The sequence below is a fragment of the Littorina saxatilis genome, linkage group LG4 (assembly GCF_037325665.1).
Source record: "Littorina saxatilis isolate snail1 linkage group LG4, US_GU_Lsax_2.0, whole genome shotgun sequence".
In the NCBI taxonomy this organism is placed as follows: Eukaryota; Metazoa; Mollusca; class Gastropoda; order Littorinimorpha; family Littorinidae; genus Littorina; species Littorina saxatilis.
In genome coordinates this window covers 538,335-563,334 of record NC_090248.1, presented here as the reverse complement: position 1 = coordinate 563,334, position 25,000 = coordinate 538,335, and the positions used below count along the sequence as shown (strand labels likewise).

At 47.1% G+C, this 25,000-nt stretch overlaps 1 protein-coding gene across 1 annotated transcript in view; it reads left to right on the top strand.

The window, feature by feature from the left end:
• LOC138963734 (dynein axonemal heavy chain 12-like) overlaps positions 1-25,000 on the top strand; it is a 188,441-nt gene that overhangs the window by 65,598 nt on the left and 97,843 nt on the right. The window contains exons 21-30 of the mRNA XM_070335583.1: positions 344-465; positions 4,059-4,221; positions 5,728-5,847; positions 10,420-10,527; positions 11,106-11,274; positions 18,762-19,087; positions 19,782-19,874; positions 21,991-22,137; positions 23,738-23,983; positions 24,533-24,762. Coding sequence (XP_070191684.1) covers positions 344-465; positions 4,059-4,221; positions 5,728-5,847; positions 10,420-10,527; positions 11,106-11,274; positions 18,762-19,087; positions 19,782-19,874; positions 21,991-22,137; positions 23,738-23,983; positions 24,533-24,762 — 1,724 coding nt within the window. The remainder of the gene's footprint in view (positions 1-343; positions 466-4,058; positions 4,222-5,727; positions 5,848-10,419; positions 10,528-11,105; positions 11,275-18,761; positions 19,088-19,781; positions 19,875-21,990; positions 22,138-23,737; positions 23,984-24,532; positions 24,763-25,000) is intronic.

Genomic DNA, 25,000 nt, shown 5'->3' with positions numbered 1-25,000 from the left:
CCTGTGTGTCACCTGTGTGTTGACCAGTTGTCACCTGTGTGTTGACTAGTTGTTACCTGTGTGTCACCTGTGTGTTGACAAGTTGTCACCTGTGTGTTGACCAGTTGTCACCTGTGTGTTGACTAGTTGTTACCTGTGTGTCACCTGTGTGTTGACCAGTTGTCACCTGTGTGTTGACTAGTTGTTACATGTGTGCCACCGGTGTGTTGACCAGTTGTTACCTGCGTGTTACCTGTGTGTTGACTAGTTGTTACATGTGTGCCACCGGTGTATTGACCAGTTGTTACCTGCGTGTTACCTGTGTGTTAGCTGTGTGTTGACTAGTTGTCACCTGTGTGTACAGGCGCTGAGCACGGGCAGCATGCGCGGCTTGCTGGAGAAGTTGCTAGAGTGCAACAACATGCTAGACAAGATCAACAAGGGACTCAACGCCTACCTGGAGAAAAAGCGACTCTTCTTCCCCAGGTGAGTGAGATCAGCAACATCTAGCGTAACGTGGTTTTTTTTCTCAATAGTTAAATGTTCAAATAACCTACTTTTTGGAAATGTAATGATAGTTTGTTAAAGGATCATATCTTTGTTGATGAATTGAATTTGATGTTGGAAGAATTTGAGTTACAAGATGAAATAATGGAGGATCACGTAAAATGGGACATGTGTAAGATTAAAATAAGAGAATTTTGTATTCGGTACAGTAAGGAAAAAAATAGATGTAAGTTTAATAGACATGGGGAATTGTTGGAAAATTTGAATAGGATTGACAAAGCCCTTGTTTTAGATCAAGATAATAACGAATTGTTGATGGAAAAAGATAAAGTAAAAGCTGAACTGGAAATTTATTCAATACAGGAAGCTAAGGGAGCCCAAACTAGGTCCCGAATTAAATTTATTGAAGAAGGAGAAAAAAATACAAAGTATTTTCTCAATATGGAAAAAACACACTCAAACGCAAAAATTATGGATCGTCTTGCTAAAGCAGATGGTCAGGTGATAACAAATCAGGATGATATTTTGACTGAACAAGTCCAGTTTTTTAGAAGGAGATACGAAAAAATATTGAGTTTGATGAAAATTTGGTTGAACAGTTTTTGGATGGTGTTGAAGTTCCTCAATTAACAGAACAGCAGAAGACTGGAATTGATAGTCCGATCACTTTAACAGAATTGCCGACATCCTTAAAAAATATGAAAAACGGTTCCTCCCCTGGATGTGATGGTATTACAACCTCCTTTATGAAGTTCTTCTGGTGTAAAATAAAATACATGGTATTGAATTCCTTTCATGCATCTTTTTTAAAGGGAGAATTAACCGTCACACAAAAACGGGCAATAATGATATTAATTCATAAGGGTAAACAGTTACCAAGGGACGACCTAAATAATTGGCGACCGATTTCACTATTAAACACTGATTATAAAATATTGGCAAAGACTCTTTCAGTTCGCCTATCTAAAGTTATTTTAGATATTATTGGTGAAGATCAGTATGGTTTTTTGAAGGGTCGAACCATTAGTTCAGCGATCCGGCAAATAGACGATTTAGTGTCGTATGTAAACGAATATAATAAACCTGGGTTCCTTGTAGCACTGGACTATAAAGCTGCATTTGACACGATTTCCAAAGAGTATATTGTGTATGCATTTAAACGATTTAATTTTGGTGCCGTCTTTGTAAGATGGGTAGAGATTCTATTGTATAAATCGGAAAGTTGTATCAATTTTATGGGCTGGTTATCGGAATGTATTGAATTGAACGCAGGTATCAGACAGGGCTGTTCGTTTTCACCGATGGCCTTCATCCTTGCATTAGAATTGTTGGCCTTGAAAATTCGAAATGATGGTTCAATTAAGGGTCTGCCTCTGCCGAAAGAAACTAATGATAATTATGATATGTTCTTTAAGATATTATTATATGCTGATGATGTGACCCTATTTCTGAACGATATGGATGAGTTAAAAAACGCATTAACCCTTGTTACCTATTTTTCCAAATTCTCTGGTTTGGCAATGAATAGACAAAAAACTGAAATCATGGCCTTGGGCAGTAATAAATATGGTAATGAAAATGAGTGCGGGTTAAGGTGGACTACAAAAGTGAAGATTTTGGGAATTTATTTCAGTAGCTCCTCATCGGTCTCTGAGATTGAAGAAAACTGGACAAGCCGTATTGAAAATATACGACGCAACATTGTAAAATGGTTTAAACGAAATTGTAGTATCATGGGGAAAATATGCACAGTGAAATCTCTTTTGTTATCGCAGATTATTTATCCGTTGCAAGCACTGGTAATACCCGAAAAGGTATTGACTGAGATAAATACTATGTTTTACAGATTTATTTGGAAAAAACGATTTTCAAACACTAAGGCATTTGAGAAAGTTAAAAGAAAAGTGATGTGTCCTGGGCGGCAAATTTATTGAACGAAAAGCAGGAAAGATGGAAACAGATACCGATACATATGTTTTCGAAGCTTGGTGAAAGGTTGTATTGCTTCCAATCTAACACCACGGTAAAAATTTTTAAAGGATTGGGATTAATTAAAAATGTATTTTGGAAACAAGTTTTAATTTGTTGGTTGAAAAATAAGGACATGATTCAGAGAGCAGTAGGTGGAGAAATGTTATTAAGTGATACGTGTTTATGGAACAGCAGTGATATAATCTATTGCGGCCAAACCCTGTTTTTTAGCGACTGGATTAAAGCAGGCGTTTGTCGAGTAAAGGATGTATATGTTGGTAATGAGATTTTGCCCTTTAATATTATGCAGCAGAAGGTTGGATGTAAGCCCACAAGATTCTTTGAATATAGGGTGATTTGTACAGCAGTTAAAGCAGCAACACTACGCTCTGCAAATGGAAATGTATGTGGATTCAACGATTTAAAGAACCTGAGTAAGCCTTGTCAATTTCGCAAATTAATTATAAAGGAAAAATATGTGGAGCCGGTTGTAGTTAAATTTTGGGAACATAAATTTGATTTCGGGCCGGGAAAAGAGCAATGGTTAATGGTAAACAAAGTAACCACTGAAACAAGATTGCGAATGTTGCATTGGAAAATATTGCACAATATTTACCCCACAAATATTTTATTGTATAAAATAGGCATTTCCGTGAGTAATTGCTGTACTTACTGTGAGAACGAAATTGATTATATTGAACATTTTTTTACTTTTGCCCGAAAATTATGTCCATTTGGAAATGCGTTGAGGATAAAGTGAATTGTAAATATAATATGATTATTAAAATTACCGTAAAGGAAGTTTTTTTGGGCGTATTTGAAAATTCACAAAGTTCCAAGGCACTAATAAGTTATGTGAATTATTTGATTGTGATAGCCAAAATGTGTGTTGGTATTTATAGATATGGCTCCCCTCTGGATATTGTATGCATTTTTGAGAGGGAATTGTTATATAGAAAAGTTGTTTAAAATACATTTAGATATAGTAATGTTAATGTTATAGTAAAAACATTACTTTAAAGAAGGATGCTCCCCGCCAACAACAACAACAAAAAACAAAACAAAAAAGAGAGAAAAAAAAAGAAAGGGTTAAAGCTGCCTGCATGCAACTGAGATAAAAAAAAACAAAAAAAAAACTACTTTTTGTGTCAATAGTTAAACGTTCAAATAACCTACTTTGTGTGTCAATAGTTAAACGTTCAAATAACCTACTTTTTGTGTCAATAGTTAAACGTTCAAATAACCTACTTTTTGTTTTTTGATTGTGAATTTTGGAACGTTAGCAGTCTATCTGGTTTTGGATTTCTGACCTGGAGAAAAAAGCGGGTCTTATTCTCCCAGGTGGGTGAGATTAACCGAGCTTGCCTGGGGAAGAAGCTCCCTTTCAATCCCAGGTGAGGCAGATAAGCAGCTTTACCTAAAACAAAAAACATGAGTTAGATCAACCGCGCCTACCTGGAGAGACAGTATGTACGACCTGCTCACAAATATGTTTTTGTGAAGGTAACACTGCTCTCTCTCTTTCCACTTGCTAGCTGGGTCTTTCCACTTTTCCGATTGATGTGAACAGTGATCAAGAGCGTGCCTTCTCGTGTGTTCAGGTTTTTCTTCCTGTCCAACGACGAGATGCTGGAGATCCTGTCCGAGACGAAGGACCCGACACGGGTACAGCCGCACCTCAAGAAGTGCTTCGAGGGCATCGCACGGCTGGAGTTTGACAAAAAGCTCGACATCCACGCCATGTTCAGCAGTGAGGGCGAGAGGGTGCGTACACTACACACTGGTTTCTGTGGTCTCAAGGCTTCTTTCAAGCCATGTTCAGCAGTGAGGGCGAGAGGGTGGGTACACTGGACACTGGTTTCTGTGGTCTCAAGGCTTCTTTCAAGCCATGTTCAGCAGTGAGGGCGAGAGGGTGCGTACACTGGACACTGGTTTCTGTGGTCTCAAGGCTTCTTTCAAGCCATGTTCAGCAGTGAGGGCGAAAGGGTGCGTACACTGGACACTGGTTTCTGTGGTCTCAAGGCTGACCAACGTCCTAGTGTACCGCATGGTTCTGTCACAGTGCATGGCTTGTGCTTGTCCAAAGATCGATGGAAGAGAGGGGGGGGGGGGGGTACAAATTCGTCAGATGTCGTTATGATGTGGTGTTGTCTGTGACCTACAAGTGGGTCTATGCAGGCCTGAAAGTGGCGAATATTTTAATACGCGAGTAGAAATATGAAATTGTCCAGTAAAAATGTTCATCTACTCGCCAAATGTGAGTAACGGTGCTGAAACTAATTATTGGTTTGGCTAGTAACGTTTGACCTCTGGCTAGTAAATTTTCAGAATTACTAGCCAAAGGCTAGTGCACCATTCTGTCGACTTTCAGGACTGTTATGACGCAGTGATATCTGTGACGTACAAGTGCCGTTATGACGTGATGATGTCTGTGACGTACATATACAGCTATGACGTGATGATATATTTGATGTACAGATACAGTTATGACGTGATGATGTATGTGATGTACAGATACAGTTATGACGTGATGATGTCTGTGACATACATATACAGCTATGACGTGATGATGTATGTGATGTACAGATACAGTTATGACGTGATGATGTATGTGACGTACAGGTGCCGTTATGACGTGATGATGTATGTGACGTACAGATACAGTTATGACGTGATGATGTATGTGACGTACAGGTGTCGTTATAACGTTATTATGTCTGTGACATACAGATACAATTATTATGACGTGATGATGTATGAGACGTACAGGTGCCGTTATGACGTGATGATGTATGTGACGTACAGATACAGTTATGACGTGATGATGTATGAGACGTACAGGTGCCGTTATGACGTGATGATGTATGTGACGTACAGATACAGTTATGACGTGATGATGTATGTGACGTACAGGTGTCGTTATAACGTTATCATGTCTGTGACATACAGATACAATTATTATGACGTGATGATGTATGAGACGTACAGGTGCCGTTATGACGTGATGATGTATGTGACGTACAGATATAGTTATGACGTGATGATGTATGTGACGTACAGGTGTCGTTATAACGTTATCATGTCTGACATACAGATACAATTATTATAATGCCTGTGACGTACAGATACAGTTATGACGTGATGATGTCTGTGACGTACATGTGTCGTTATGACATCATGAAGTCTGTGACGTACAGGTGCCGTTATGACGCAGTAATAATTATATGTGACGTACAGATACAGTTATGACGTGATGTCTGTGACGTACAGGTGCCGTTCAGCGTGTCTATCTCGACGTCTGAGGCGCGCGGGGCGGTGGAGAAGTGGCTGCTGCAGGTCCAGGACGTCATGCTCATGTCCATCAGGGACGTCGTGGAGAAAGCCGTGGAGGTCAGTACACAGTGTGTCTCTCTGTGGGATGAGGGGTTGTAGCTAACATCATTGTTCGTAGAAAGCCGTGGAGGTCAGTACACAGTGTGTCTCTGTGGGATGAGGGGTTGTAGCTAACATCATTGTTCGTAGAAAGCCGTGGAGGTCAGTACACAGTGTCTCCCTGTGGGATGAGGGGTTGTAGCTAACATCATTGTTCGTAGAAAGCCGTGGAGGTCAGTACACAGTGTGTCTCTCTGTGGGATGAGGGGTTGTAGCTAACATCATTGTTCGTAGAAAGCCGTGGAGGTCAGTACACAGTGTGTCTCTGTGGGATGAGGGGTTGTAGCTAACATCATTGTTCGTAGAAAGCCGTGGAGGTCAGTACACAGTGTCTCCCTGTGGGATGAGGGGTTGTAGCTAACATCATTGTTCGTAGAAAGCTGTGGAGGTCAGTACACAGTGTGTCTCTGTGGGATGAGGGGTTGTAGCTAACATCATTGTTCGTAGAAAGCCGTGGAGGTCAGTACACTGTGTGTCTCTCTGTGGGATGAGGGGTTGTAGCTAACATCATTGTTCGTAGAAAGCTGTGGAGGTCAGTACACAGTGTGTCTCTGTGGGATGAGGGGTTAATAATAATAATAATGCAAACTTTTATAGCGCTATTCTAGAAAAATGTCTACTCTTAGCGCTTTACAATACATACATCGACCAAGCATACTATACACGCACAGGCAAAGAAACCGACCAAACATAACCAACAAACTATACATGCACAGGCAAAGAAAACGACCAAACATACAATACACGCACAGGCAAAGATAACGACCAAACATAAACAAACATACTATGACCAATCATAACCAACATACTATACGCGCGCAGGCAAAGAGAACAATCAGCACATGTAATAATTACTGACAACTAATGATGCAGGCATACAATGGTTGTAGCTAACATCATTGTTCGTAGAAAGCCGTGGAGGTCAGTACACAGTGTCTCTCTGTGGTATGAGGGGTTGTAGCTAACATCATTGTTCGTAGAAAGCCGTGGAGGTCAGTACACAGTGTGTCTCTCTGTGGGATGAGGGGTTGTAGCTAACATCATTGTTCGTAGAAAGCTGTGGAGGTCAGTACACTGTGTGTCTCTCTGTGGGATGAGGGGTTGTAGCTAACATCATTGTTCGTAGAAAGCTGTGGAGGTCAGTACACAGTGTGTCTCTGTGGGATGAGGGGTTGTAGCTAACATCATTGTTCGTAGAAAGCTGTGGAGGTCCGTACACAGTGTGTCTCTGTGGGATGAGGGGTTGTAGCTAACATCATTGTTCGTAGAAAGCCGTGGAGGTCAGTACACTGTGTGTCTCTCTGTGGGATGAGGGGTTGTAGCTAACATCATTGTTCGTAGAAAGCTGTGGAGGTCAGAACACAGTGTGTCTCTGTGGGATGAGGGGTTGTAGCTAACATCATTGTTCGTAGAAAGCCGTGGAGGTCAGTACACTGTGTGTCTCTCTGTGGGATGAGGGGTTGTAGCTAACATCATTGTTCGTAGAAAGCTGTGGAGGTCAGTACACAGTGTGTCTCTGTGGGATGAGGGGTTGTAGCTAACATCATTGTTCGTAGAAAGCCGTGGAGGTCAGTACACAGTGTCTCCCTGTGGGATGAGGGGTTGTAGCTAACATCATTGTTCGTAGAAAGCCGTGGAGGTCAGTACACAGTGTGTCTCACTTTGGGCTGAGGGGTTGTAGCTAACATCATTGTTCGTAGAAAGCCGTGGAGGTCAGTACACATGCAGTGTGTCTCTCTTTGGGCTTTGGGGTTGTAGCTAACATCATTGTTCGTAGAAAGCTGTGGAGGTCAGTACACAGTGTGTCTCACTTTGGGCTGAGGGGTTGTAGCTAACATCATTGTTCGTAGAAAGCAGTGGAGGTCAGTACACAGTGTGTCTCTGTGGGATGAGGGGTTGTACTCAACTCAACTCAACTCAAATTTTATTGGCTTCAATTTACACATTGAAGAATTTGTCTTGCGCTTGGGATTAAGACATAGGCAGAAAGTAAGAGTATAACATATAAAAACAGCATTCATATCACATTTCATGTATCACACACAGTAATCACTAGTATAGGCCTAGGCCTACAGATATCACATTGTCCCTGTATCACACATGCAAATAGATAGTATCACATTTTCCACGTATCACACACAATATATACATTACATAACATACAGCAAGTTTCCATCTCCCGCGCCCCCCCCCCCCCTCCCACACATACATATCCTCGCACGTGCGTCGACTCCATACAAATGACATCATCAGTCCATTAACTAAAATGCACAATGACTAGTAGAGGGTACATGATACACAATACGTGCTCAACTAGACCTGCTAACTAAAATAATAACAGAGACAGAAACAAAAAACTGGGCACAACATTTACACGTGTGTGACCTACTTTACATCAAGTGCCTCTGATCTATAAATAACAATGATTGCGTTTAGAATAAGACATGAATAATGCCGATGTTTGCTAACAATGAATACATAAAAACTAAGATAAGAATGTATGTAGCTAACATCATTGTTCGTAGAAAGCCGTGGAGGTCAGTACACAGTGTGTCTCTCTGTGGGATGAGGGGTTGTAGCTAACATCATTGTTCGTAGAAAGCCGTGGAGGTCAGTACACAGTGTGTCTCTCTGTGGGATGAGGGGTTGTAGCTAACATCATTGTTCGTAGAAAGCCGTGGAGGTCAGTACACAGTGTGTCTCTGTGGGATGAGGGGTTGTAGCTAACATCATTGTTCGTAGAAAGCTGTGGAGGTCAGTACACTGTGTGTCTCTGTGGGATGAGGGGTTGTAGCTAACATCATTGTTCGTAGAAAGTCGTGGAGGTCAGTACACAGTGTGTCTCTGTGGTATGAGGGGTTGTAGCTAACATCATTGTTCGTAGAAAGCCGTGGTGGTCAGTACACTGTGTGTCTCTCTGTGGGATGAGGGGTTAATTGTAGCTAACATCATTGTTCGTAGAAAGCCGTGGAGGTCAGTACACAGTGTGTCTCTGTGGGATGAGGGGTTGTAGCTAACATCATTGTTCGTAGAAAGCCGTGGAGGTCAGTACACAGTGTGTCTCTGTGGGATGAGGGGTTGTAGCTAACATCATTGTTCGTAGAAAGCCGTGGAGGTCAGTACACTGTGTGTCTCTCTGTGGGATGAGGGGTTGTAGCTAACATCATTGTTCGTAGAAAGCTGTGGAGGTCAGTACACAGTGTCTCTCTGTGGTATGAGGGGTTGTAGCTAACATCATTGTTCGTAGAAAGCCGTGGTGGTCAGTACACTGTGTGTCTCTCTGTGGGATGAGGGGTTGTAGCTAACATCATTGTTCGTAGAAAGCCGTGGAGGTCAGTACACAGTGTGTCTCTGTGGGATAAGGGGTTGTAGCTAACATCATTGTTCGTAGAAAGTCGTGGAGGTTTTTTCTTATTCTGGTGCGTTCCTTTATAATTCACTACCTGTAAATAAAGTCATGTCTGTCATTATCTTCTTTTAAAAGACAGCTCCGAAAGCACCTCTCTAACGACTAAGTCGGTGTACACTTTGTGCGAGTGTGTGTGAGGATGTGTAAAAGAGAAAGTGTATAGTATGCTTGCATTAACAAGCACACTTTTGAATTTTTAATTTTTATTTTGTTATACCTTTCCCTATTGTTTTTTTTTTATTTTTTAATTTTAAATTTTTTTAATTTTTATTTTTTTAATTTTTTTATTCTTCATATTTGTTCTTTGTTTCATGTGTGTATTATAGTAGGGACTAGCTGTAAGAAAGGACCATATGGACCTAATGCTATCATCCCTCGGTAATAAAGTTTTCGAGTTCGAGTTCGAGTTCTGTCTCTGTTTCTCTCTCTCTCTCTTGCACTCTATCCCCCCCCTCTCTCTCTCTCTCTCTCTCTCTCTCTCTCTCTCTATGTCCCTCCCTCTCTTTCCCTCCCTGTCCCTCCCCCTCTCTCTCTCTCTCTCTTCTCTCTCTCTCTATGTCCCTCCCTCTCTTTCCCTCTCTGTCCCTCCCCCTCTCTCTCTCTCTCTCTCTCTCTCTCTGTCCCTCCCTCTCTTTCCCTCTCTGTCCCTCCCCCTCTCTCTCTCTCTCTCTCTCTCTCTCTATGTCCCTCCCTCTCTTTCCCTCTCTGTCCCTCCCCCTCTCTTTCTCTCACTCTCTTCTCTCTCTCTCTCTCTTTCTCTCTCTCTCTTCTCTCTCTCCCCCCCCCCCCCTCTCGCTCTCTCTCTCTCTCTCTCTCTCTCTCTCTCTCTCTCTCTCTCTCTCTCTCTCTCTCTCTCTCTCTCTCTCTCTCTCTCCTCTCTCTCTCTCTCTCTCTCTCTCTCTCTCTCTCTCTCTCTGTCCCTCCCTCTCTTTCCCTCTCTGTCCCCCCCCTCTCTCTCTCTCTCTCTCTCTCTCTCTCTCTGTCCCTCCCTCTCTTTCCCTCTCTGTCCCTCCCCCTCTCTCTCTCTCTCTCTCTCTCTATGTCCCTCCCTCTCTTTCCCTCTCTGTCCCTCCCCCTCTCTCTCTCTCTCTCTCTCTCTCTCTTTAACCTGTGTGTGACAGGCGTATCCCGAGACGAAGCGGTGCACGTGGGTGACGGAGTGGCCGGGACAGGTCGTGCTGTGCGCCTCACAGGTGTACTGGACACAGGAGGTGCACGAAGCCATTAGGGTCAGTGTGACGTCATACCCCTCTATCATGTCTGTCTGTGACGTGTGAATGACATAAAGGGTGGTGACAAGCCGCGTTTCTCGATGGTACTAGCATGGTGTGGTGAGATTAGAAAATGTGGCGTGGTGTGAATGTGACGAATGGCGTGGTGTGAATGTGACTAATGGCGTGGTGTGCATGTGACTAATGGCGTGGTGTAAATGTGACTAATGGCGTAGTGTGAATGTGTCTAATGACGTGGTGTGCATGTGACTGATGGCGTGGTGTGAATGCGACTAATGACGTGGGGTGAATGTGACTAATGGCGTGGTGTGAATGCGACTAATGACGTGGTGTGAATGTAAATAATGGCGTGGTGTGAATGTAACTAATGGCGTGGTGTGAATGTAACTAATGGCGTGGTGTGAATGTGACTAATGGCGTGGTGTGAATGTGACTAATGACGTGGTGTGAATGTGACTAATGACGTGGTGTGAATGTGACTAATGGCGTGGTGTGAATGTGACTAATGGCGTGGTGTGAATGTGACTAATGGCGTGGTGTGAATGTGACTAATGTTGTGGTGTGCATGCAAGCAGGTGGCGGAGAACGGGCTGATCAACTACTACGACACGCTGAATGAACAGCTGAAGGAGGTGGTGGCCCTGGTGCGGGGCAAGCTGACCAAACAGCAGCGGACCACGCTCGGCGCGCTCGTCGTCATTGACGTGCATGCCAGGGACGTGGTGCTCGAGATGAGCAATAAAGGTCAGACGACTCCCACACTCCCACCTCTCTTCACGCTCAGCACACTCCCACCTCTCTTTACGCTCAGCACACTCCCACCTCTCTTCACGCTCAGCACACTCCCACCTCTCTTCACGCTCAGCACACTCCCACCTCTCTTCACGCTCAGCACACTCCCACCTCTCTTCACGCTCAGCACACTCCCACCTCTCTTCACGCTCAGCACACTCCCACCTCTCTTCACGCTCAGCACACTCCCACCTCTCTTCACGCTCAGCACACTCCCACCTCTCTTCACGCTCAGCACACTCCCACCTCTCTTCACGCTCAGCACACTCCCACCTCTCTTCACGCTCAGCACACTTCTACCTCTCTTCACGCTCACCACACTCCCACCTCTCTTCACGCTCAGCACACTCCCACCTCTCTTCACGCTCAGCACACTTCTACCTCTCATCACGCTCAGCACACTCCCACCTCTCTTCACGCTCAGCACACTTCTAGCTCTCTTCACGCTCAGCACACTCCCACCTCTCTTCACGCTCAGCACACTCCCACCTCTCTTCACGCTCAGCACACTTCTACCTCTCATCACGCTCAGCACACTCCCACCTCTCTTCACGCTCAGCACACTTCTACCTCTCTTCACGCTCAGCACACTCCCACCTCTCTTCACGCTCAGCACACTCCCACCTCTCTTCACGCTCAGCACACTCCCACCTCTCTTCACGCTCAGCACACTCCCACCTCTCTTCACGCTCAGCACACTTCTACCTCTCTTCACGCTCAGCACACTTCTACCTCTCTTCACGCTCGGCACACTTCTACCTCTCTTCACGCTCAGCACACTCCCACCTCTCTTCACGCTCAGCACACTTCTGAGACTGTGCCAAAAGGTGACGTTTTCATGTCAGTATGTCCCAAATGACATCACCAGTACATTTTTCATTCTATCTAATCTGTTTTCGTTCTATTTTTTCTAATAACATGCGTTAACAATTGATTGCCAACTGGAATGGAAGAGCACAAAAAGTGTAACTTGATATGTAGTTTCTCTAGAGGGAAAAACATCTTCCACTTTCATGTCAGTGTGTCCCATGCAACATACATTTGCCAAACAGCTATGTGCAAGTAGATTATTTGTTAGTGGTATAGAAAATACTGATCAACAATTAAAGTCAGTTTTCACATTCATTTTCTACCTATTTCTTATTTGTTTATTCTGTTGGCAATGGTGAAATGTCAGCAATCGTGTGTCATTCGGGACAGTAGACATGACACCTGACCTTTTGGCACAGTCTCTTCTACCTCTCTTCACGCTCAGCACACTCCCACCTCTCTTCACGCTCAGCACACCTCTACCTCTCTTCACGCTCAGCACACTTCTACCTCTTTTCACGCTCAGCACACTCCCACCTCTCTTCACGCTCAGCACACTCCCACCTCTCTTCACGCTCAGCACACTCCCACCTCTCTTCACGCTCAGCACACTTCTACCTCTCTTCACGCTCAGCACACTTCTACCTCTCTTCACGCTCAGCACACTACCACCTCTCTTCACGCTCAGCACACTCCCACCTCTCTTCACGCTCAGCACACTTCTACCTCTCTTCACGCTCAGCACACTTCTACCTCTCTTCACGCTCAGCACACTTCTACCTCTCTTCACGCTCAGCACACTCCCACCTCTCTTCACGCTCAGCACACTTCTACCTCTCTTCACGCTCAGCACACTCCCACCCCTCTTCACGCTCAGCACACTTCTACCTCTCTTCACGCTCAGCACACTTCTACCTCTCTTCACGCTCAGCACACTTCTACCTCTCTTCACGCTCAGCACAATCCCACCTCTCTTCACGCTCAGCACACTCCCACCTCTCTTCACGCTCAGCACACTCCCACCTCTCTTCACGCTCAGCACACTTCTACCTCTCTTCACGCTCAGCACACTCCCACCTCTCTTCACGCTCAGCACACTTCTACCTCTCTTCACGCTCAGCACACTCCCACCTCTCTTCACGCTCAGCACACTTCTACCTCTCTTCACGCTCAGCACACTCCCACCTCTCTTCACGCTCAGCACACTTCTACCTCTCTTCACGCTCAGCACACTCCCACCTCTCTTCACGCTCAGCACACTTCTACCTCTCTTCACGCTCAGCACACTTCTACCTCTCTTCACGCTCAGCACACTTCTACCTCTCTTCACGCTCAGCATACTCCTACCTCTCTTCACGCTCAGCACACTCCCACCTCTCTTCACGATCAGCACACTCCCACCTCTCTTCACGCTCAGCACACTTCTACCTCTCTTCACGCTCAGGACACTTCTACCTCTCTTCACGTTCAGCACACTTCTACCTCTCTGCACGCTCAGCACACTCCCACCTCTCTTCACGTCACCACACTCCCACCTCTCTTCACGCTCAGCACACTTCTACCTCTCTTCACGCTCAGCACACTCCCACCTCTCTTCACGCTCAGCACACTTCTACCTCTCTTCACGCTCAGCACACTTCTACCTCTCTTCACGCTCAGCACACTCCCACCTCTCTTCACGCTCAGCACACTTCTACCTCTCTTCACGCTCAGCACACTTCTACCTCTCTTCACGCTCAGCACACTTCTACCTCTCTTCACGCTCAGCACACTCCCACCTCTCTTCATGCCCAGCACACTCCCACCTCTCTTCACGCTCAGCACACTCCCACCTCTCTTCACGCTCAGCACACTCCCACCTCTCTTCACGCTCAGCACACTCCCACCTCTCTTCACGCTCAGCACACTCCCACCTCTCTTCACGCTCAGCACACTTCTACCTCTCTTCACGCTCAGCACACTTCTACCTCTCTTCACGCTCAGCACACTCCCACCTCTCTTCACGCTCAGGCACACTCCCACCTCTCTTCACGCTCAGCACACTTCTACCTCTCTTCACGCTCAGCACACTTCTACCTCTCTTCACGCTCAGCATACTCCTACCTCTCTTCACGCTCAGCACACTCCCACCTCTCTTCACGATCAGCACACTCCCACCTCTCTTCACGCTCAGCACACTTCTACCTCTCTTCACGCTCAGGCACACTTCTACCTCTCTTCACGCTTCAGCACACTTCTACCTCTCTTCACGCTCAGCACACTCCCACCTCTCTTCACGCTCAGCACACTCCTACCTCTCTTCACGCTCAGCACACTTCTACCTCTCTTCACGCTCAGCACACTCCCACCTCTCTTCACGCTCAGCACACTTCTACCTCTCTTCACGCTCAGCACACTTCTACCTCTCTTCACGCTCAGCACACTCCCACCTCTCTTCACGCTCAGCACACTCCCACCTCTCTTCACGCTCAGCACACTCCCACCTCTCTTCACGCTCAGCACACTTCTACCTCTCTTCACGCTCAGCACACTTCTACCTCTCTTCACGCTCAGCACACTTCTACCTCTCTTCACGCTCAGCACACTCCCACCTCTCTTCACGCTCAGCACACTCCCACCTCTCTTCACGCTCAGCAAACTCCCACCCCTCTTCACGCTCAGCACACTTCTACCTCTCTTCACGCTCAGCACACTTCTACCTCTCTTCACGCTCAGCACACTCCCACCTCTCTTCACGTCACCACACTCCCACCTCTCTTCACGCTCAGCACACTTCTACCTCTCTTCACGCTCAGCACACTCCCACCTCTCTTCACGCTCAGCACACTTCTACCTCTCTTCACGCTCAGCACACTCCCACCTCTCTTCACGCTCAGCACACTTCTACCTCTCTTCACGCTCAGCACACTCCTACCTCTCTTCACGCTCAGCACACTCCCACCTCTCTTCACGCTCAGCACACTCCCACCTCTCTTCACGCTCAGCACACTCCCACCTCTCTTCACGCTCAGCACACTTCTACCTCTCTTCACGCTCAGCACACTTCTACCTCTCTTCACGCTCAGCACACTTCTACCTCTCTTCACGCTCAGCACACTTCTACCTCTCTTCACGCTCAGCACACTCCCACCTCTCTTCACGCTCAGCACACTCCCACCTCTCTTCACGCTCAGCACACTCCCACCCCTCTTCACGCTCAGCACACTTCTACCTCTCTTCACGCTCAGCACACTTCTACCTCTCTTCACGCTCAGCACACTTCTACCTCTCTTCACGCTCAGCACACTTCTACCTCTCTTCACGCTCAGCACACTCCCACCTCTCTTCACGCTCAGCACACTCCCACCTCTCTTTACGCTCAGCACACTCCCACCTCTCTTCACGCTCAGCACACTTCTACCTCTTTTCACGCTCAGCACACTTCTACCTCTCTTCACGCTCAGCACACTCCCACCTCTCTTCACGCTCAGCACACTTCTACCTCTCTTCACGCTCAGCACACTCCCACCTCTCTTCACGCTCAGCACACTTCTACCTCTCTTCACGCTCAGCACACTTCTACCTCTCTGCACGCTCAGCACACTCCCACCTCTCTTCACGTCAGCACACTCCCACCTCTCTTCACACTCAGCACACTTCTACCTCTCTTCACGCTCAGCACACTCCCACCTCTCTTCACGCTCAGCACACTTCTAGCCCTCTTCACGCTCAGCACACTTCTACCTCTCTTCACGCTCAGCACACTCCCACCTCTCTTCACGCTCAGCACACTCCCACCTCTCTTCACGCTCAGCACACTTCTACCTCTCTTCACGCTGAGCACACTCCCACCTCTCTTCACGCTCAGCACACTTCTACCTCTCTTTACGCTCAGCACACTCCCACCTCTCTTCACGCTCAGCACACTCCCACCTCTCTTCACGCTGAGCGCACTCCCACCTCTCTTCACGCTCAGCACACTCCCACCTCTCTTCACGCTCAGCACACTTCTACCTCTCTTCACGCTCAGCACACTTCTACCTCTCTGCACGCTCAGCACACTCTCACGTCTCTTCACGCTCACCACACTCCCACCTCTCTTCACGCTCAGCACACTTCTACCTCTCTTCACGCTCAGCACACTCCCACCTCTCTTCACGCTCAGCACACTTCTACTTCTCTTCACGCTCAGCACACTCCCACCTCTCTTCACGCTCACCACACTCCCACCTCTCTTCACGCTCAGCACACTTCTACCTCTCTTCACGCTCAGCACACTCCCACCTCTCTTCACGCTCAGCACACTCCCACCTCTCTTCACGCGGGGCTGGGGTCTTGGCAGCGTACCGGGTACGCTCAGCACACTTCTACCTCTCTTCACGCTCAGCACACTCCCACCTCTCTTCACGCTCAGCACACTCCCACCTCTCTTCACGCGGGGCTGGGGTCTTGGCAGCGTACCGGGTACAGGGGGCACGTTACGTCTGACAAGGGTCTCCTTAACAATAAGTCTCACATCAAATACACATTGAAGCTCGAAATACTGCATACCAATCAACCTTCGCCGGTGGTCGTGGGTCCGTGTGGACCCAGAAGGGTTTTTAATTGCAAATATCTCTTAAACTAGTTGGAATTTGTTAATGAGCTTTTAAGAATGCCTCAGGCACCTAACAAGCTCTTATGTCCCAACATTTCAGCGAGAATTAATTATAAAATAAGGTCAAATTTAGACTACAAACATCGCGGACCCATGACTCTCAAAGAAGAAAAAGCGTACATCTTTGAGAAGCATGGGTCCGCACGGCCCCACGATGTCTTTCGTGTGTAGTCGATAACCCGGACTGGCGACGGTTAAATGTTCATGGAAATGTCTTTATCGAAATAAAGGAGTTATCTCTGTTTTATTGCTGAAAGGATTTGCATCTTGATCTTGTCGCTGTTTAACCGTCCTTAATCAATCTGATCAAAGCAGAGTGTACATGGAGTGAGCCTATAAATGTGACAGCATCAATAGAGGGTGGACAGGGCGGTGGGGTATATGAGTGTGTGATGGACAGGGCGGTGGGGTATATGAGTGTGTGATGGACAGGGGAGAGGACATGAACATTACGCCACTAACACGTTCTTCAATAGAGGGTGGACAGGGCGATGGGGAATATGAGTGTGTGATGGACAGGGCGGTGGGGAATATGAGTGTGTGATGGACAGGGCGGTGGGGTATATGAGTGTGTGATGGACAGGGGAGAGGACACGAGCATTACACCACTGACACGTTCTTCAATAGAGGGTGGACAGGGCGGTGGGGTATATGAGTGTCTGTTCGACAGGGCGGTGGGGTATATGAGTGTCTGTTGGACAGGGCGGTGGGGAATATGAGTGTCTGTTGGACAGGGCGGTGGGGTATATGAGTGTGTGTTGGACAGGGGAGAGGACACGAGCATTACGCCACTGACACGTTCTTCAATAGAGGGTGGACAGGGCGGTGGGGAATATGAGTGTCTGTTGGACAGGGCGGTGGGGTATATGAGTGTCTGTTGGACAGGGCGGTGGGGAATATGAGTGTCTGTTGGACAGGGCGGTGGGGTATATGAGTGTGATGGGACAGGGCGGTGGGGTATATGAGTGTCTGTTGGACAGGGCGGTGGGGTATATGAGTGTCTGTTGGACAGGGCGGTGGGGTATATGAGTGTGTGATGGACAGGGCGGTGGGGTATATGAGTGTGTTGGACAGGGCGGTGGGGTATATGAGTGTGTGATGGACAGGGCGGTGGGGTATATGAGTGTGTGATGGACAGGGCGGTGGGGTATATGAGTGTGTGTTGGACAGGGCGGTGGGGTATATGAGTGTGTGATGGACAGGGCGGTGGGGTATATGAGTGTGTGATGGACAGGGCGGTGGGGTATATGAGTGTCTGTTGGACAGGGCGGTGGGGTATATGAGTGTGTGATGGACAGGGCGGTGGGGTATATGAGTGTCTGTTGGACAGGGCGGTGGGGTATATGAGTGTGTGATGGACAGGGCGGTGGGGTATATGAGTGTCTGTTGGACAGGGCGGTGGGGTATATGAGTGTGTGTTGGACAGGGCGGTGGGGTATATGAGTGTGTGATGGACAGGGCGGTGGGGTATATGAGTGTGTGATGGACAGGGCGGTGGGGTATATGAGTGTCTGTTGGACAGGGCGGTGGGGTATATGAGTGTGTGATGGACAGGGCGGTGGGGTATATGAGTGTCTGTTGGACAGGGCGGTGGGGTATATGAGTGTGTGTTGGACAGGGCGGTGGGGTATATGAGTGTGATGGACAGGGCGGTGGGGTATATGAGTGTGATGGACAGGGCGGTGGGGTATATGAGTGTCTGTTGGACAGGGCGGTGGGGTATATGAGTGTGTGATGGACAGGGCGGTGGGGTATATGAGTGTCTGTTGGACAGGGCGGTGGGGTATATGAGTGTGTGATGGACAGGGCGGTGGGGTATATGAGTGTGTGATGGACAGGGCGGTGGGGTATATGAGTGTGTGATGGACAGGGCGGTGGGGTATATGAGTGTGTGATGGACAGGGCGGTGGGGTATATGAGTGTGTGATGGACAGGGGAGAGGACACGAGCACTACACCACTGACACGTGTTCCTGGCAATCCTGTCGCTACAGGTGTGGAGACGGAGAACGACTTTAACTGGCTGTCACAGCTGCGCTACTACTGGGAGGAGAGCGAGATGCTCGTCCGCATTACCAACGCCACCGTCAACTACTGCAACGAGTACCTGGGCAACTCAGGCCGCCTGGTCATCACACCTCTCACTGACCGCTGCTACCGCACGCTGATAGGGGCCTTCCACCTCAACCTCAACGGTGCCCCCGAGGGACCCGCCGGCACCGGCAAGACCGAGACAACCAAGGACCTCGCCAAGGCCATCGCCGTGCAGTGCGTCGTCTTCAACTGTTCCGACGGCCTGGATTACATCGCTATGGGCAAGGTAAGGTCACGGTCATTGCTAGGGGCAAGGTCATCCCTATGGACAAGGTAAGGTCACGGTCATTGTTAGGGGCAAGGTCATCCCTATGGACAAGGTAAGGTCACGGTCATCACTATGGTCAAGGTAGGTTTACGGTCATCACTTTGGGCAAGGTAGGGTCTGGGTCATCTCTATGGGCAAGGTATAGGGTCACGGTCATCGCTAAGGGCAAGGTAGGGTCTATGTCGTCGCTATGCATATGGGCAAGGTCAGGTCAAGTTCATCACTATGGGCAAGATAAGGTCAAGGTCATCGCTATGGGCAAGGTACGGTCACGGTCATTGCTAAGGGCAATGAGGGGTCTAGGTCATTGCTATGGGCAAGGTAAGGTCACGGTCATCGCTAAGGGCAAGGTGGGGTCTAGGTCATTGCTATGGACAAGGTAAGGTCTAGGTTATCGCTAAGGGCAAGGTAGGGTCACGGTCGTCGCCACGTCATCATTGTAGAATGTGTCGTATCGTGTTTGATCTGATACACACTCAGTTATGCAATCTGTGGTTTGTCAGTTCCTTTGACTGCACCACCATTGCGAATTCTTCTTTTAAAGTTGTAGTTTTGCGACATTCTTTGTTGACTAGCCGTGCTTTGCCACGGCTGCACGGCAATGTTTTCATCGTGTGCATAAAGCAGTAGAACTCTTGTTTTTGTTTATCAGTTCTTCAAAGGCCTGGCGTCAGCGGGAGCTTGGGCGTGTTTTGACGAGTTCAACAGGATCGACCTGGAGGTGCTGTCTGTCGTCGCTCAGCAGGTCTGTCACGCGCACTGTCTTGTTCTCCATTAATCACGTTAACACATACAAAAAAAGAAAGAAAGAAACAAACAAACAAACAAACAAACAAACAAACACAAACAAACAAAAGAAGAAAGAAAGATAGAAAATCACATTCAGACAAACAAACACATAAGCAAAACAAACAATTAAACAAACAACAAACAACAGACAACAAACCAAGTAAAAAATCACAACTGTTAAAATAAAAGCTTTTTCCGTTATTTTATCATTCTTTTCGGCGACTTTAACACAAAGTTACCGAATGAGATGTAACTTGATCAATGCTGCTGTTGCCATTGTTGTGATCATGTGATGGAACGTAGCTTGCCAGAGAACCTGTTACACGTTGCCTCGAGACGTCGCAGAGCGAGCGCTGTTAAGCTAACTGGATCCTGTCTCCACTACCCAGATTGTACGCTATCCTGTGAACAGTGTGCTAAGCTTTTATCTTGAAAATATGTTAAACTGACTGCATCCTGATTCACCTCCCCAGATCATGTGAACAGTGTGTTAAACTAACTGCAACCTGACTGCCCTCCCCAGATCCCGTGAACAGTGTGTTAAACTAACTGCATCCTGACTGCACTCCCCAGATCCTGTGAACAGTGTGTTAAGTGTGTTAAAGTAACTGCATCCTGACTCCACTCCCCAGATCCTGTGAACAGTGTGTTAAACAAACTGCTTCCTGACTCCCCTCCCCAGATCCTGTTAACAGTGTGTTAAACTAACTGCATCTTGAATCCACTCCCCAGATCCTGTGAACAGTGTGTTAAAGTAACTGCATCCTAACTCCACTCCCCAGATCCTGTAAACAGTGTGTTAAACTAACTGCTTCCAAACTCCACTCCCCAGATCCTGTGAACAGTGTGTTAAACTAACTGCATCCTAACTCCACTCCCCAGATCCTGTAAACAGTGTGTTAAACTAAATGCATCCTAACTCCACTCCCCAGATCCTGTGAACAGTGTGTTAAAGTAACTGCATCCTGACTCCACTCCCCAGATCCTGTGAACAGTGTGTTAAACTAACTGCTTCCTAACTCCACTCCCCAGATCCTGTGAACAGTTTGTTAAACTAACTGCTTCCTAACTCCACTTCCCAGATCCTGTGAACAGTGTGTTAAAGTAACTGCATCCTGACTCCACTCCCCAGATCCTGTGAACAGTTTGTTAAACTAATCATGACTCCACTCCCCAGATCCTGTGAACAGTGTTTTAAACTAACTGCATCCTAACTCCACTCCCCAGATCCTGTGAACAGTGTGTTAAAGTAACTGCATCCTGACTCCACTCCCCAGACCCTGTGAACAGTGTGTTAAACTAACTGCATCCTGACTGCACTCCCCAGATCCTGTGAACAGTGTGTTAAACTAACTGCATCCTGACTCCACTCCCCAGATCCTGTGAACAGTTTGTTAAACTAACTGCATCCTGACTGCACTCCCCAGATCCTGTGAACAGTGTGTTAAACTAACTGCATCCTGACTGCACTCCCCAGATCCTGTGAACAGTGTGTTAAAGTAACTGCATCCTGACTCCACTCCCCAGATCCTGTGAACAGTGTGTTAAACTAACTGCATCCTGACTGCACTCCCCAGATCCTGTGAACAGTGTGTTAAACTAACTGCATCCTGACTCCACTCCCCAGATCCTGTGAACAGTTTGTTAAACTAACTGCATCCTGACTGCACTCCCCAGATCCTGTGAACAGTGTGTTAAAGTAACTGCATCCTGACTGCACTCCCCAGATCCTGTGAACAGTGTGTTAAACTAATCATGACTCCACTCCCCAGATCCAATGAACAGTGTGTTAAACTAACTGCATCATGACTCCAATCCCCAGTTCTTGTGAACAGTGTGTTAAGCTAAAAGCATCCTGACTCCACTCCCCAGATCCTGTGAACAGTGTGTTAAAGTAGCTGCATCCTGACTCCTCTCCCCAGATCTTGTGAACAGTGTGTTAAAGTAACTGCATTTTGACTCCACTCCCCAGATCCTGTGAACATTGTGTTAAACTAACTGCATCCTGACTCCACTCCCCAGATCTTGTGAACAGTGTGTTAAAGTAACTGCATCCTGACTTCACTCCCCAGATCCTGTGCATCATCCGGGCGGTGCAGGGCCACGTGGAGGATTTCATGTTTGAGGGCACCAAGCTGAAGCTCAACCCCAACTGTTACGTCTGCATCACCATGAACCCGGGGTACGCCGGCCGCTCAGAGCTACCCGACAACCTCAAGGTACTGACAGTTTTGTATTGAGGATGTCAGTATGCCATCGGTGTGTCTGTATGATGCATGTGGTGATTCCCGCTCAGAGCTACCCGACAACCTCAATGTCAGGCTTCACACACACCCTGTTCTTGTTGAGAGTTCTGTTGGTGACCTTGCAGTGTTGATGTCGTGTCCCTGTTGCTATTGGAGGCTCGTCCAGCCACAAGCTGAAGCTGTGTATAGAAACTGAATGCAATAAGAGAGGCTTTCAGCTCTGCTGTTGAACATTACCTGATAGTGTGTGTAGAAACTGAATGCAGTAATAGAGGCTTTCAGCTCTGCTGTTCAACATTACCTGATAGTGTGTGTAGAAACTGAATGCAGTAATAGAGGCTTTCAGCTCTGCTGTTCAACATTACCCGATAGTGTGTGTAGAAACTGAATGCAGTAAGAGAGGCTTTCAGCTCTGCTGTTCAACATTACCCGATAGTGTGTGTAGAAACTGAATGCAGTAAGAGAGGCTTTCAGCTCTGCTGTTCAACATTACCCGATAGTGTGTGTAGAAACTGAATGCAGTAAGAGAGGCTTTCAGCTCTGCTGTTCAACATTACCCGATAGTGTGTGTAGAAACTGAATGCAGTAAGAGAGGCTTTCAGCTCTGCTGTTCAACATTACCTGATAGTGTGTGTAGAAACTGAATGCAGTAATAGAGGCTTTCAGCTCTGCTGTTCAACATTACCCGATGGTGTGTCTCACAACGAAGTGATGATGAGGAATGGAATGGTTCTGCTGCTTACGACGATGGCTAACACCACGACCAAATACATAACTGTTGAAGGTGTTGTTCCATACTGTAGCAATGGAAGGGCTAGGTAAAACTATGTTTGCCAAGATATGTCTCTCTTTCGTTTGGTTTCTGCATGATGATGATAATAATAATAATAATAATAATAATAATAATAATAATAATAATAATAATAATAATAACGGGTATTTATATAGCGCCTTATCCGAAGTTCAAAGCGCTTGATGCCGTGTGAGATGGAATTTGTTTACACAATATATCACGCATTCACATCGGCCAGTAGATCAACAGCCTATAGGCGCTGCATCCACCTTTCACGGCCTATTATTCCAAGTCACACGGGTATTTTGGTGGACATTTCTATCTACGCCCATACAATTTTGCCAGGAAAGACCCTTTTGTCAATCGTGGGATCTTTAACGTGCATACTCCAATGTAGTGTACACGAAGGGACATCGGTTTATCGTCTCATCCGAAAAACTATGTCATTGGTGTGTCTGTATGATGCATGTGGTGATTCCCGCTCAGAGCTACCCGACAACCTCAAGGTCAGGCTTCACAAACACCCTGTTCTTGTTGAGAGTTCTGTTGGTGACATTGCAGTGTTGATGTCGTACGTGTCACTGTTGCTATTGGAGGCTCGTCCAGCCACAAGCTGATGATGATGATAATGATGGTTTCTCGGTGATGGTAATGATGATGATGATGGTGACGATGACGACGACGACGATGATGATGATGATGATGATGATGATGATGATGATGATGATGATGATGATGATGATGATGATGATGATGATGATGATGATGATATCATTACAGGTATTGTTCCGTACGGTAGCCATGATGGTGCCAGACTACGCTATGATCGCCGAGATCTCTCTCTACTCGTTCGGGTTTCTGGCTGCCCGTAACCTGTCGGTGAAGATCGTGTCGACGTACCGCCTGTGCTCGGAGCAGCTGTCCTCCCAGTTCCACTACGACTACGGCATGCGGGCCGTCAAGGCCGTGCTGTCTGCTGCCGGCAACCTCAAGCTCAAGTTCCCGGATGAGGCCGAGGATATTCTGGTAATGCTATGCCATCTGTCATGTTCTTCGTGTCCTCTGCATGGTAGCGTTTCCTTTTTAATCATGTGCTCGATCTGTTCATGTTCTTCATGTTGTGCTGTAGTGCTTCTGTTTTGATGAATTGCTCGATATGGCCAAGTCCCTATCACACAACATCCCGCTGTTGACCACTCCCTTTTCTGCTGCATGATATTCTGTAAACTGTGTGATATAGTGTACCAATCACCCTGTCCCCAGTTACTGCGCTCCATCATCAGTGTAATATATTGCACATATCACCCTGTCCACAGTTACTGCGCTCCATCATCAGTGTGATTTATTTTTCATATCACCCTGTCCACAGTTACTCCATCATCGGTGTGATATATTGTAGATAATGATCACCCTGTCCACAGTTACTGCGCTCGATCAACAGTGTGATATATTGTACATATCACCCTGTCCACAGTTACTCCATCATCAGTGTGATATATTGTAAATATCACCCTTTTCCCAGTTACTGCGCTCCATCATCAGTGTGCTATATTGTTCATATCACCCTGTCCACAGCTCCTGCGCTCCATCATCGACGTGAACCTGCCCAAGTTCCTGTCGCACGACATCCCGCTGTTTAACGGCATCATCTCGGACCTGTTCCCGGGGCTGAAGCTGCCCGAGGCGGACTACAAGGTCTTCCTGGACGCCATGTTGCGAGAGTCCACCAGGCTGAACCTGCAGTTTGTCGACTTCTTCGTGGAGAAGATCATCCAGACCTATGAGATGATGATCGTCAGGCACGGGTGAGTTATGGCCAGGTCCTGATAGTGGTGACATGTTGGTTGTACCTAGCTTATGCACTTGCTTATCGATACGCATGGGTGAGTTATGGCCAGGTCCTGATAGTTGTGAAATGTTGGTTGTACCTAGCTTATGCACTTGCTTATCGATACGAACGGGTGAGTTATGGCCAGGTCCTGATAGTTGTGAAATGTTGGTTGTACCTACCTTATGCACTTGCTTATCGATACGCACGGGTTA